Below are 12951 nucleotides of genomic sequence, written 5' to 3' on the forward strand. Positions count from 1 at the left end.
TGTATATAAGGTATTTATTAGTCATCTTAGTGGGAAAGAGGAATCAGAAATAATGTAGATTTGTGAAGTATAGCTTGTACACTAGTCACGTAAAGTGTCTTACCCAGCTCAGTATGGTAGGTTGTTATCAATGGAGCAGTCTTGTGACGTTAGTGTTGTTATCTGGATTGGCCTTTCTAGTTCCAACCCCATTCCACTATCTCACTATTTGGTGAAAGAGCAAACAATGACATGGATATTAGTGGATTTGGCTTCTCATTCTAGATTTTACTGGAAGTGTCTAATTTGGTGAAACAATTTACTCTCTCTGGCCTCAGTTTTTTAATTTGGGATAAACCATGTATGGATCCTATTGCTAAAAATGTTCAAATAAAAGGCATAAGTAATAACAAATAATAGGTAGGGTTTATTGAGCACTTCCAACTTGCGTGGGATTATGCTTTATTTCTATTAGCTTATATAATTCCACCAATAACCTCACACTGGGTTTTGTACTTTGAGTTCATCATCATCAGAAATAATTATGCACCCGTCAACTCTCTTCGTACAAATTGTTTATTAGTCATGGTGTGTAATGAAGAATGAATCATCCTTATAGGTATTTTACAGTCATCCTGAAAAAGAACAGAGAAGGCATGAAACAAATATCTGGATTCTCAACTTAAGTTTCTCATGTCAGCATGAACTTTTCCCTCAGTTTTGCATAGAAGACAAAGAGAAGGAATAGAAGGTTATAGTCATTTCATCAACAACTGTTTAAGCTTTGAACTCAGCATTTATAAGCAAAGATGTGCGTTCTACATAAATTTATAATACTCTTAGGGACCAAAACAAAAGTTTCTGTTTTGTAGTACTGGTATGGATAGTAATAGTATAAAGCATAATTGAGCCTACATGGAAAAGGGAAACAGCATTCATTAATTGCATTATATAACTGGTTGTTTTATTCTTTTGTTCATTCTTGGGTATGCAGCAGTACAAAATTACAATCCCAGTGTTTTTATTGAATTGGTACATTACATGATGACAGGGCAGAACATATCATAGAAAACATTCTAGAACTGTCCATGCCAAGAGCATTATAAAAATGGAGTCCTGCCTATCTGGCACACAGTGTATTTTTCCTTTAGATTTTCCAAGCTCTCATTGTTTCTCTTTTTGCCATTTTTTGAGAGTATTTAATGTTGCCTGGTAATAACTATAATCAGTGACTATTTCTGTGCTTTGTGATCTTTCTAATACTGTAATCCAAAGAAAAACAGTGAGGTTTGTGGTTGTATGGGAATCCTGAGAGAAAAAGTTATACTCTACTAAATGTTATTTTCAGCATGCATCTAAATTATCAAGATAGTAAAACATTCAGTTTCTACTTTGAGAGCTTTGCTAGTTCAGATTATCACATATTCACACCACGTTTATTACCCTACGTCCATTTCTAAAATGATCTAATGGATAAAGAGAATTATAACTGGATTTGAGATATTTTAAGCAAATGCACTTTTGTCCTTAACCATTAATGAATGTCAGGGAGTATCTAAAATAAATATTCTAAAGACAATTTGAAGATGTGGATAGACTGACCAAGGACAAGTTACTGCTCTCAAAATTTGAAGTAGATTTTACCACAAACAATGGGTAATTCTAAACATTCTTCTGAAACATTTCTACCTCCTTCAAGTAGGATTAGACACGGCAGCAAACTGGCATGCTCCCAGGAATCTGACTAAAAGAAGTTGGTCCTGTGATTGGACTAGATTGCTTCATCATAAATGTACTAGACTGAGGAAGTAAAAGCTTCAGCCTATAGTTGTGAGAATGATCATGTGACCTATCAAGATTATTGTCTTAACCTTTTACTCCACTTATTCTACAAGGTGTTTGTGTGTGTGTGTGTGTGTTTCTATCTTCCCTGTTCTTTTCTGAAGTCCTATGTAGCAGGCTTTCCTGAAAGCATGAGTCTTCCAATTTTCGTATATCAGAATCACCTGTTGGTCTTGTTAAAATACCAATCAATTTCCAAGCCCCATGCCGAGAAATTCTAATTTATCAGATCAATACTGGAGGTAATTGGTTGAAAACACTTTTAAGGTACATTGGAATGGGTGATTGCCAAAGAATGTGTCAGTTTCATGATTTTAGTACCTTTTCTGAAACGAGATAAAAGAGTTTATCTTAAAGGTATTTCTAAACCAACATTCACATGGTCTCTGTTATGTATACTAGGTCTTACCCAGGTGTAGTTACTCTTTGCACTTGGTGTCATTTTTTACATGTTCTCCAGTGGACGTAGAACTTGAGAGAATGCCAAATCCTAACCATTAGACCACCAGGGAGCATCTGGAGTTAGGACTTGAGTCCAAATCTACTGTGCCTGAAAAATTAGGTTCAAAAGATTCTCTTCTCACCCAGTGAGCTAGTGTTGGCCAACATCCCATAGCTGACAGAACCTTTTTCTATGTGTTTATCTTGAGGTTGGGTATTGATGAATACTTCATTCAACATTTAACAAATATTTGAAACCCAGCTGAAAACTAAATGGCATTTTGGACAGTTTGTATATTACTATCATGTTTTCTTTGTGTGCATCTTACTTTTGCATGACCCCTTTCAGACTTTGAAAGAAAAATATGAAAACCTCCAACTAGGTAGGCAGAAAATTAAAAAATGGTTTCTTTTCAGTGCAATGTGTCTCTGATTTGCATCTTTAGCCCTGAGAAAAGAAATTCACCTGGTACTTCAGGAAGACAATAGAGCTGTAAGGGACATTTTATTCTTGGTGTTTCTACTGAGTTTTTATTTCTTCCCTTGAAATAGTGGAGAAAATGTGACAGTCGTATCTTATTTTCTTGTATCTTCAAGTGTTCAGGGCATATGTTCCTAGAAACTTTTGTTTGGTGCACTTAAATAAATGTATCTATTTGCTCCTTGTTGTAAAGAACAGGAAGTATAGGAACTATCAGAGCTTATCAAACTATTTTTTTGCTAGTACAGGATTCAGGTAGTCCAATGATAGATGGAGGTCTAGATGAAAATGCTTCTCTTTTCAAACTGGGCTTAAAATTCATTAAGTTTTAATGTGCATATATTAAACCTTTAGGGAGAACCAACAAAAATGTGTTTTTTGGACATCATCAATATAAGTCACTTCTCATTTTAAAGTTATCATTCACTTAGTACCAACATTTGCTAGAATAGTAATTAAAAGAGTACTCTACGGAAGATAGATAAAAGAGAAATACTGTTTTTAAAAAACTAAGTAATGTTAGGGGTGTCTGAGTGACTCGATCAGTTAAGCGTCCGACTCTTGATTTCAGGTCAAGTCATGATCTCAGGGTTCTTGAGCTGGAACCCTGAGTCAGGCTCTGTGCTGCTAGCATAAAGCCTGGTTGGGATTCTCTCTCTCCCTCTCTCTGCCCCTCCCCCACTCATGTGTGTGTGAGTGTGCTCTCTCTCTCTCTAAAAAAAATAATAAAACAAAAATAAATGAAAAAACTAAGTAATGTTAGTTTTTGCAAGAACTCATATTTGTCACGTGACTTTGTTAACCTATAACCTTTCTGAAAGATCTAGAATATTAAGGCCTTATAAATGTTCTCTGTGGAAAAAATTTAAGTCTTTTTGTATTTTATTCATTTTACATACATGAGGGATAATGTGAGAGCTACTGTGTGCTAAATAATATTATATAATTTTCTTTTTTTTTTTCTTTTTTTTTTAACATTTATTTTTGAGACAGAGAGAGACAGAGCATGAACAGAGGAGGGGCAGAGAGAGAGGGAGACACAGAATCTGAAGCAGGCTCCAGGCTCTGAGCTATCAGCACAGAGCCTGACACGGGGCTCGAACTCATGGACTGTGAGATCATGACCGGAGCCAAAGTCGGACGCTTAACCGACCGAGCCACCAAGGCACCCCTATATAATTTTCTCAAAAGAGTGATACCTTAAAGTAAATTGTTAGAAGGCAATAGGCATGGTCATTATTTATTTATAATATATAGTTTGCCTGATTTCAGAAAAGATTTGACAAGTTTTACAATTAAAAACAGAACATAGTACCACAGTCTTAGGCTGGGAAATACTGCAGTGAAGCATTAAAGTTCCTAGTAATTAAAGAAAGATATCAAAAGTGATACATTACTTGATTGTCTAGGAAATGTCAAAAATCAGCAAAATAAATATATTTGAAATTCCAATATAAATTACTTTATTGTGTATATTCTTGTGCAAGGGACAATCATATCACAAAAGGCAATGTTTTCAAGAATGGCTTTATACAATTAGAAGCAGACTTTCAGGTTGCCTGTAGGCCAGTGCAAATTTTTTTCACACACACAAAAAGCAGTGCATATAGATATATATGAATTCATGTAAGTATCTAGATAGATACTCAGATAAAATCCGGAGTTGTGAAACATAGAGCATTACAGTCTTAGACCTGGGCAATTTGAAAAGCAGATGTATTTAAATATAGCAGAATCTTAATATAGGAGAAATATAATTATTGATATTATAATAAATATTCGAGTAATCTGATAAATAATAGTGGTGCCGACTGGTACACCTATCCATAAGCTACAAAATGTATCTCCAGGAACCTAAATTAGTTATAATATTGATATATTTATTTATTTATTTATTAAGTAATTAAAAATTGGAATTTATCTGTCCCAAGCTATCGATTGAATTTTGCCATACAGACGTGTTTTATGTTAAGTTAGGCATTTAATTTTGTTGTTGTTGTTGTTGTTCCTTGTGTATCTTACTTGTATAGCTCTTCTCTTTCTTGGGATTTCTTAACTACAATTATCTAGATTTGACTACTTACAAGGCTCCTGATTCATGGTACTACAACCTTCTACCCAATATGTGAAAAAGTACTTATTTTACTTAGCAGCATTAAACATATATGCATCAACTGTATCTAAAAACAAAATTGAACGATTTTACATAAACAAATAGACAAGGAATTAATCCATATGCCATTTCAACTTGGAATTTAATCTGTAGAAAAACTGTATTCATTCTGGTTTTAATATACGGTGGTATACATTGAATCTTTAAGAGGTTGGAAATCTGATCAATGCCAAGTCATATCATTTGGCCCATATCCCTAGAATCAAAAGTTAATGACAGATTGCCACATGGTAATGAATCTTACATTTTTTAAATAATTAGTCATCAAAGAAATGACTGAGAGTGTAGCAGTGATCAAGGGTTCAACAGCTGGGATAAGAGCATGCATTGTTGAGGGGGAAAAGCTACAATTTTTTTTTTTTCTGAAGTTAGTTAATATACTGTGTAGTCTCGGCTTCAGGAGTAGAATCCGGTGATTCATCACTTACATATAACACCCAGTGCTCATCCCAACAAGTGCCCTCCTTAATGCCCATCACCCATTTTCCCCACCCCCATCAACCCTCAGTTTGTTCTCTGTATTTAAGAGTCTCTTATGGTTTGCCTCCCTCTCTGTTTGTATCTAATTTTTCCCTCTCTTCCCCTATGTTCATCTATTATGTTTCTTAAATTCCACATGTGAGTGAAATCATATATCTATCTTTCTCTGACAGACTTATTTTGCTTAGCATAATACCCTCCAGTTCCATCCACATTGTTGCGAATGGCAAGATTTCATTTTTGTTGTTGTTGTTACCTAGTAGTATTCCATTGTATATACATACACCACATCTTAACCCATTCATCAGTTTATGGACATTTGGGCTCTTGCCATACTTTGGCTATTGTCGATAGTGCTGCTGTAAACATTGGGGTGCATGTGTCCCTTCGAATCTGCACTCCTGTGTCCTTTGGATAAATTCCTAGTAGTGCTATTGCTGGGTGATAGGGTAATTCTATTTTTAATTTTTTGAGGAACCTCCATACTGTTTTCCAGAGTGGCTGTACCAGTTTGCATTCCCACCCAACAGTGCAAGAGGGTTGCCCTTTCTCCACATCCTCACCAACATCTGTTGTTTCCTGAGCTGTTAATTTTAGCTACTCTGACTGGTGTGAGGTGGTATCTCATTGTGGTTTTGATTTGTATTTCCCTGATGGTGAGTGACGTTGAGCATCTTTTCATGTGGCTGTTAGCCATCTGGATGCCTTCTTCGGAGAAGTGCTTATTTATGTCTTCTGCCCATTTCTTCACTGGAATATTTGTTTTTTGGGTGTGGAGTTTGGTAAGTTCTTTATAGATGTTCTATACTAACCCTTTATCTGATATGTCATTTGTAAGTATCTACTCCCATTCTGCCGGTTATCTTTTCATTTTGTTGATTGTTTCCTTTGGCAGAAGCAAAAAGCTAGAATTTTAAGAACTGGAATTTTAAAGCCTAGAATTTTGATGAAAGAAGAAAGAACTCTGTTCTTAGAGAAGTCTCAAATATCAGCAGGAAATTGTTAAATAAAAAAAATGGTAGCAAAGATTGAAACTTATCACTCAAGTCCATGACTGACATTTTTGGTGGCACAAGATCTTCTCTCAGCTTTCTTTCCAACTGTGTATCTTAATTGAGATGAATACTGGGGCCTGCAATATGCAGCATAATAGCAATGTAATGATAAAGTCAAGTGAAATATCTCATTCTGATATAAAGAGAAATTTGAACCCTTAAGATCTCTTTTTAAAAAATCCATTTTACAGGGTGCCAGGGTGGCTCAGTCGGTTGAGCGTCCAACTCTTGATCATAGCTTAGGTCTTAATCTCAGGGTCATGAGTTCAAGTCCTGCATTGGGCTCTGTGCTGAGCATGGAGCCTACTTAAAAATAATAATAAAAATTAAAAAAAATAAAAATCCATATTACAAGTAGCTGTATCCTCACTGATATTGGCACTTGTGTTTAGCCCTAGCAGGTAAGATTCCCATTGCAAATTTGTTGTACATTGGAAGTCAATGTCTCGGACTTAGTACAGTTCTTTTTAACTTAATAATTTCCTTGCCCACATTATCAAGCTAGGCTTTTGGAAGAGAGGGATGAGGGGAAGAATTCAGGTAGCTTTTCAGTTTAATTCTCAAGTAAGATGATTGTGTGGCAGATCCCCAGCTGCTCAGTTGTTCAGAGCAGTTAGGATCTGTGATCTTTTGCAATATGGAAAATAGAGTCTTTCTCATTACACAGTAGGAATGGATGTTACAATTTCTAGTACCTCACAAGTTTCCTTCTATATTTTGGAGGGGATTGGAGTTTATCTCAGCTTTCTTATCTTTTTTAATACTACATTCACGGTTTTCAGAGAGATTCAGGTAAAGGAAGACTATATATCAGGAAGAAGAAATGAAAGGACTGTGGTCACTTTTAACTATATTGTAAAACCATTTTGAGGAGTGGAAATAATCTACGACCCTATAACACTGATTAGGAATTTAAGTGAAATTTACCATGTATGTGTGGGATTTTCATAATACCATGTTGTGATTATAAGTTTGTATGGCCAAATAGTGTGTCCTTTGATTCCAGCAACTTTTCAGTACGGCAGAAGAAAATCTTTCCAAATCATATTTTCTGTCAAAGTAGTTTTGTCAGAGCAGTGATGATTGTAGCTTGAAATCTCCTCAAATGATTTTCACTTAATAGATGGTTAGACTATGTACATTTCAAATACCCAACAAATTAGAAAGTGGCATCTGATTCGTCTACAAGTGTTTTAAAGTGTATTATCTGAATAGTCTTATCAGGAAGTCAAATAATGCATTTTAGGTAACTAATTCCCTGTATTTATGCCTCTGATATTAATTGGAGCAGCATGACCAGACAGCTCTTTCTTTTTCCAAAATTAGCTTTTATTGATTAACTGAAAAAAAAAAAAAAAAAAAAAAAGAATCCAAAGCTCTAAAGCTTTGAACATTAAGGAGTTTGTTTACTTTGTAAATGCCTGGTTTCTTTAAAACAAAGTATCTTAACATTTTAAGATAATTAATTTTAAGATAATTAATTGATACTGTCCCCAGTAAGGCATTGGTTTTTTAGGTTCAAGGTGAAGATTTTTGGTCACTGACAAATCTTCCTCAGAGAGCCTTGGGGAAAAAACTGCCAGTTTTAGCTAGGAGTTTGGGTTCTTATATTGTTTTATTTACTTGGACTCTCTGTGGCTAGGACTCTTGGTGTTAAACAAGGGCTAAAATGCAAACCTGAGAATTTCCCAAATCCTTTTGGACATGTTAATAAACATGGCACCAAAAAAAGTTTTCTATGCTGAACTGGTTGGAATGCTTTGGACATCATTGCCCATCCCTAAGATTCAAAAGTCCAGTAGCTTATCAAAAACTCTTAAAAACCTCAAGTTATATACATGCCTCTGTAGCTCAGCATTTCTCAAGCTTATTTGAGCACTTTACCACTGTCTTCTTCCCCAAAACACATAACCAAGACTAATCATGAAAAAAATCAGACAAATTTCAATAGAGGAATTATCTATACCTGACCAGTATTTTTCAAAGTCATCAAAAGCAAGGAAAGTCTGAGAAATTCTTACAGCCAAGAGGAACCTGAAGAGACATGGCAATGAAATGTAATGTATCCTGGATGGAATTTTAGAACAACAACAACAAAAGGACATTAGCTAAAACTAAGATAATCTAAATGAACTATGGACTTTAGTTAATAATATATTAATATTTTATAATTAATTATAACAAATATACCATACTAAGGTAAGATGTTAGTGATAGAAAATTGTGTACAGGGGTGCATGGGAACTTCTTGTACAATCTGGTTAATATTTCTATAAATCTAAAACTGTTCTAAAATTATAAAGCCTATTAATTTTTTTAAAGTGGCATTAACAAGGCATGTACTTGTTTTGGGGGAAACTTGCTACTTACGAGTATTTACTCAGCATGCAAACTAGATTGGATAATGTAGGAATATGGAAATTTAAATTAAACTATTTTAGTAAAGAAAAGTAAAGAAATCAAGGCATGTAAAGAAAGGATGCTGAGCCAAGGGTCTCAAATTCAAAGGTGACAATTTGAATCCACATAATTTCTTCAGCCCATTGGACATAGAAGACACTGCAACACTGAGAAAAAATATAATCTGTATATACCTAAATGAGGTCCTTTGATTTTTGACTGGAAGGCAATGACAGAATGGAGTCTAGAACAGTGCAGAATCATCTTTATAAAAGACGTAGGGAAGATTTCAGATGTGTACCTGGAGTGCTTAATTCTGACGGTGCATCCCTTCTATCAGGCTTCCATGTCTCAGACATTTCCCATGTCTGCCTTGGAACATTCTTTCAGTCCCATATAATATCCGGAGACAGATTTGCAAGTAACTCTTGTTATTGTACCAAGTTTTCAGACTCTTGTTCCTGTGGCAATAACTCCAGAAAACTACTTAAAATATTTTATATATAAGGACTTGCAGTATCATGGCTAGTAGTATAATTCTAACAACAATAACAGAGATTGTAACTGTTAATTATTGGACATGACTGGGACTGTGCTGAGCCCTGTATATTTTTCTTTTTTTTTCTTTTAATTTTTTTCAAGGTTTATTCATTTTTCAGAGACAGAGCGTGAGCAGAGGAGGGGCAGAGAGAGAGGGAGACACAGAATCTGAAACAGGCTCTAGGCTCTGAGCTGTCAGCACAGAGCCTGAAGCGGGGCCTGAACTCACGGACAGCGAGATCATGACCTGAGCTAAAGTTGGACGCCCAACCGACTGAGCCACCCAAGGCGCCCTGCCCTGTATATTTTTCTGTTCAAACTTTACAATAATAAACTAGGCATCATTGTCCTCGCTTTACAGATGAAGAGACACTTCTGGGGATAAAGTTCTTTACACATTGTCGGTGATATAGGGATGCTCCTTGGTTTATTCACAAGCCCTTCAATCAATGCTTTGAAAGCTAAATTCATATCATTTTTTAAATATGTTCTTAAGGACAATAAATAGAACCCTTATGGGAAGCAGTTTGGAGGTAGGTTTGGTATTGTAGTCAAATTAGTTTAAATGAGTTAACTCATCTAGCTCTTCAGCTATGAATAGAAAACTAGAATGAGAGCCTGAAGAACACATTGAAATTTGGGGGGGAAAAAAAGACAAATGCTTGTCAGGAATTTGGTGGGAAAGCTTACTTTCTTTACAACTTAGTTTACTTGTGATGTCTCTAAACAGGGCTTAGTAACAGGAAGATTTGTTTTAATACAATTTTGTTTGCTTGTTTGGATGTTTTTACTTGAGTTACTGTTGTGAAAACAGGAAAGTAAAAAAAAAAAGGAAAGAAAAAGAAAAAGGGAAAGTGTTCTTAGTTTCCATCAGAGACAGTCATGGCCTATGTCTATATCCTCAGTCTGGGAACAGTAGGCCATGAATAAGACTACATTGCTGGCAACAGCTTTCTAGAAGTGAGTAATGAATCATCTCTTATCAACTACATGTCTAAACCTAGTGACATCAGTGTGTAAGTGAAGGCCATGCAATGTCTGTCACTGACTTAATGTGTACAAAACACCTACTCCATGACTTTTTCAAACTTTACTATAATTCACAGTTACTGATACATGTCAGTAATTTAACTTTTCCACATCTGATTTGACTTAGTTGTGAAATAACATTATAAGGTAGGATGTAGGTCTAATACTGTATTTTTTTATCTTTTCTCTGTAAGATATACTAAGACAAAATCTTAATATATCTATATATACTCTTAATACATAGGGTTTAGGAAAATTTGCTGAGAAACTAAGTCAAAACTCTCTTTTAATATACAGTATCCAAGAAAACATATCCATCTCTGGTTTGAATTGAACACCTTTGAAATGGAAAAAGCTAATGTGGGGGCACCTGCGTGGCTCAGTCGGTTAAGCATCCGACTTCAGCTCAGGTCATGATCTCACTGTCATGGGTTCAAGCCCTGCATCAGGCTCTATGCTGATAGCTCAGAGCCTGGAGCCGGCCTCACATTCTGTGTCTCCCTATCTCTCTGTCCCTCCCCAACTTGTGCTCGCTCTCTCTCTTTCTCTCTCTGTCTCTCTCTCTCAAAAATAAATAAACATTAATTTTTTTTTTAAAAAAAGACTAATGTGTTAGCCATTGTCTTTTCTAGGGTTCAGGGAGAATTGTGTTTTTAAATTTTTTTTTTTTAATTTTTTAAAATGTTTATTTTCGAGAGAGAGAGAGACAGAACATGAGTGGGGGGAGGGGCAGAGAGAGAGGTGACACAAAATCTGAAACAGGCGCCGGGCTCTGAGCTGTCAGTGCAGAGGCCGACTTGGGGCTCCAACTCACAAACTGTGAGATCATGACCTGAGCCAAAGTTGGACGCTTAACCAACTGAGGCACCCAGGCATCCCTGAGAATTGCTTTTAAAAGAGTACTTGGAGTAGTTTCCCCCAATTCATCATTTCCCCCTCAGCCATTTGTTTTCTCACATATTTCTACCCAATTTTCTCATACTACAAATTTTCCCTATCCTGAAGGATTCCTTGACTCTACTGTATAGTCAATATCATGTATCAATGAAAGATATCTCCTTAAATGCCAAATACTAGTGTAAAAAATATATATGTAAATTAATGGTGATCCTGTATTAAAAGAATTGATATGCCAGAAGAGATCTGTAAAAACGAAGGTATTAACAACAGCTGTTTTCTTGATATTAACAGTCGATTATTGAGCATGTTTTTTTGACCATAGCTAACTATTGAGTTTGCTGTAAGTGTGCCCTATTTTAGTAATATTAGATCGTAGTTCCCCACAGTGATGGCCGCTATTGTTTTTATTCCAATCCCAGAAGAGGTCACAAGGTGTAGAAGAATGGCAGATGATCGGAAAGATGAAGCAAAGGCGCCTCACTGGACCTCAGCTCAACTAACAGAAGCATCTGCACATCCACATCCACCTGAGATTAAGGACCAAGGCGGGGCAGGGGAAGGACTTGTCAGAAGTGCCAATGGATTCCCATTCAGGGAGGATGAAGAGGGCGCCTTTGGAGAACATGGGTCACAGAGCACCTATTCAGATACCAAAGAGAATGGCATCAATGGAGAGCTGACCTCAGCTGACAGAGAAACAGCAGGTAACCAAGGGCTCCTCTGTCACCAGTGCTGGCTTTGTGCTTTGAAGTCTGTTTAGTCTGAAACTGAATTAATTTACCATGATGACCTTCTTTCACCAGCACAAGGTCTAAAATTCCAGTCCGTCAGGGAAAATAGACACCAAGAAAAAAGAAAAATCTTGAGGAGGAGCCTAACATTCCCCCAAATTAGTTGTATTCTTAATCTCATCTCCCTATTTAGTTTTACCACTTTAACTTTAATGGACAGATGGCTCAGTGTGTGTGTGCTTTTGCTAGTTAACTCTCAGCTTTTTTAACTCATTGAAAGAAAACTTCACAAATGCTTTGAATGATATTGGACCTAAATCTGATTGACTGATTAGAAGCATATGTACATTTTAGTTCAGAAAGCCATATAGAGCCTATCTCCCAGCCTGTAAAAAAAAAGAGACAGAGAGATTGGGGCGCCTGGCTGGCTCAGTTGGTGGAACGTGCGATTCTTGATCTTGGGATTGTGAGTTCAAGGCCCAAGTTGAGTATAGATATTACTTAAAAAAAATAAAATCTTAAAATAAAAAGAGAGAGAGAATAGGGAAGGGAGGGGAGGGAAGGGAAGGAAACACATACATGGGAACCATTTCATACTTCCTCAGAGAGCTTTTTAAGAACTAATATTACAGATGCTTGAAGGAGAACTTAATTTGGCTTACTCCTAAGTACTTCCTTTCAAAGTGCAATTTCTACCAATAGTCCTCTTTACTCTCATTGATAATAGCTTCCTTGATGGCGTAGTCATTATAAAGCATTAACAGCATAGAGAAACACTTGCTTTCACTATATTCTTCACCATTACTTTCCGTTTTTTCTGTCATAAGAATTTAATGTGTTTGTACACAATAACTTGCTGACATGCTACTCCAAAAAGAGGAGGTAAACTATAAGTAATAA

General features: G+C 36.0%; 1 protein-coding gene across 14 annotated transcripts in view; it reads left to right on the plus strand.

Moving 5' to 3' along the window:
- The window catches only part of MAP2 (microtubule associated protein 2), a 280480-nt gene that overhangs the window by 193046 nt on the left and 74483 nt on the right, over positions 1–12951 (plus strand). For all 14 annotated transcript variants that reach the window (XR_006205678.1, XM_042949985.1, XM_042949984.1 and 11 more), the window contains exon 5: positions 11740–12024. Coding sequence is in view for 13 of the 14 variants with exons in the window: in XM_042949985.1 (XP_042805919.1) it covers positions 11763–12024 (262 nt within the window). In the remaining variant the exon portion in view is untranslated. The remainder of the gene's footprint in view (positions 1–11739; positions 12025–12951) is intronic.

Source organism: Panthera leo, chromosome C1 (genome assembly GCF_018350215.1).
Source record: "Panthera leo isolate Ple1 chromosome C1, P.leo_Ple1_pat1.1, whole genome shotgun sequence".
Taxonomy (NCBI): Eukaryota; Metazoa; Chordata; class Mammalia; order Carnivora; family Felidae; genus Panthera; species Panthera leo.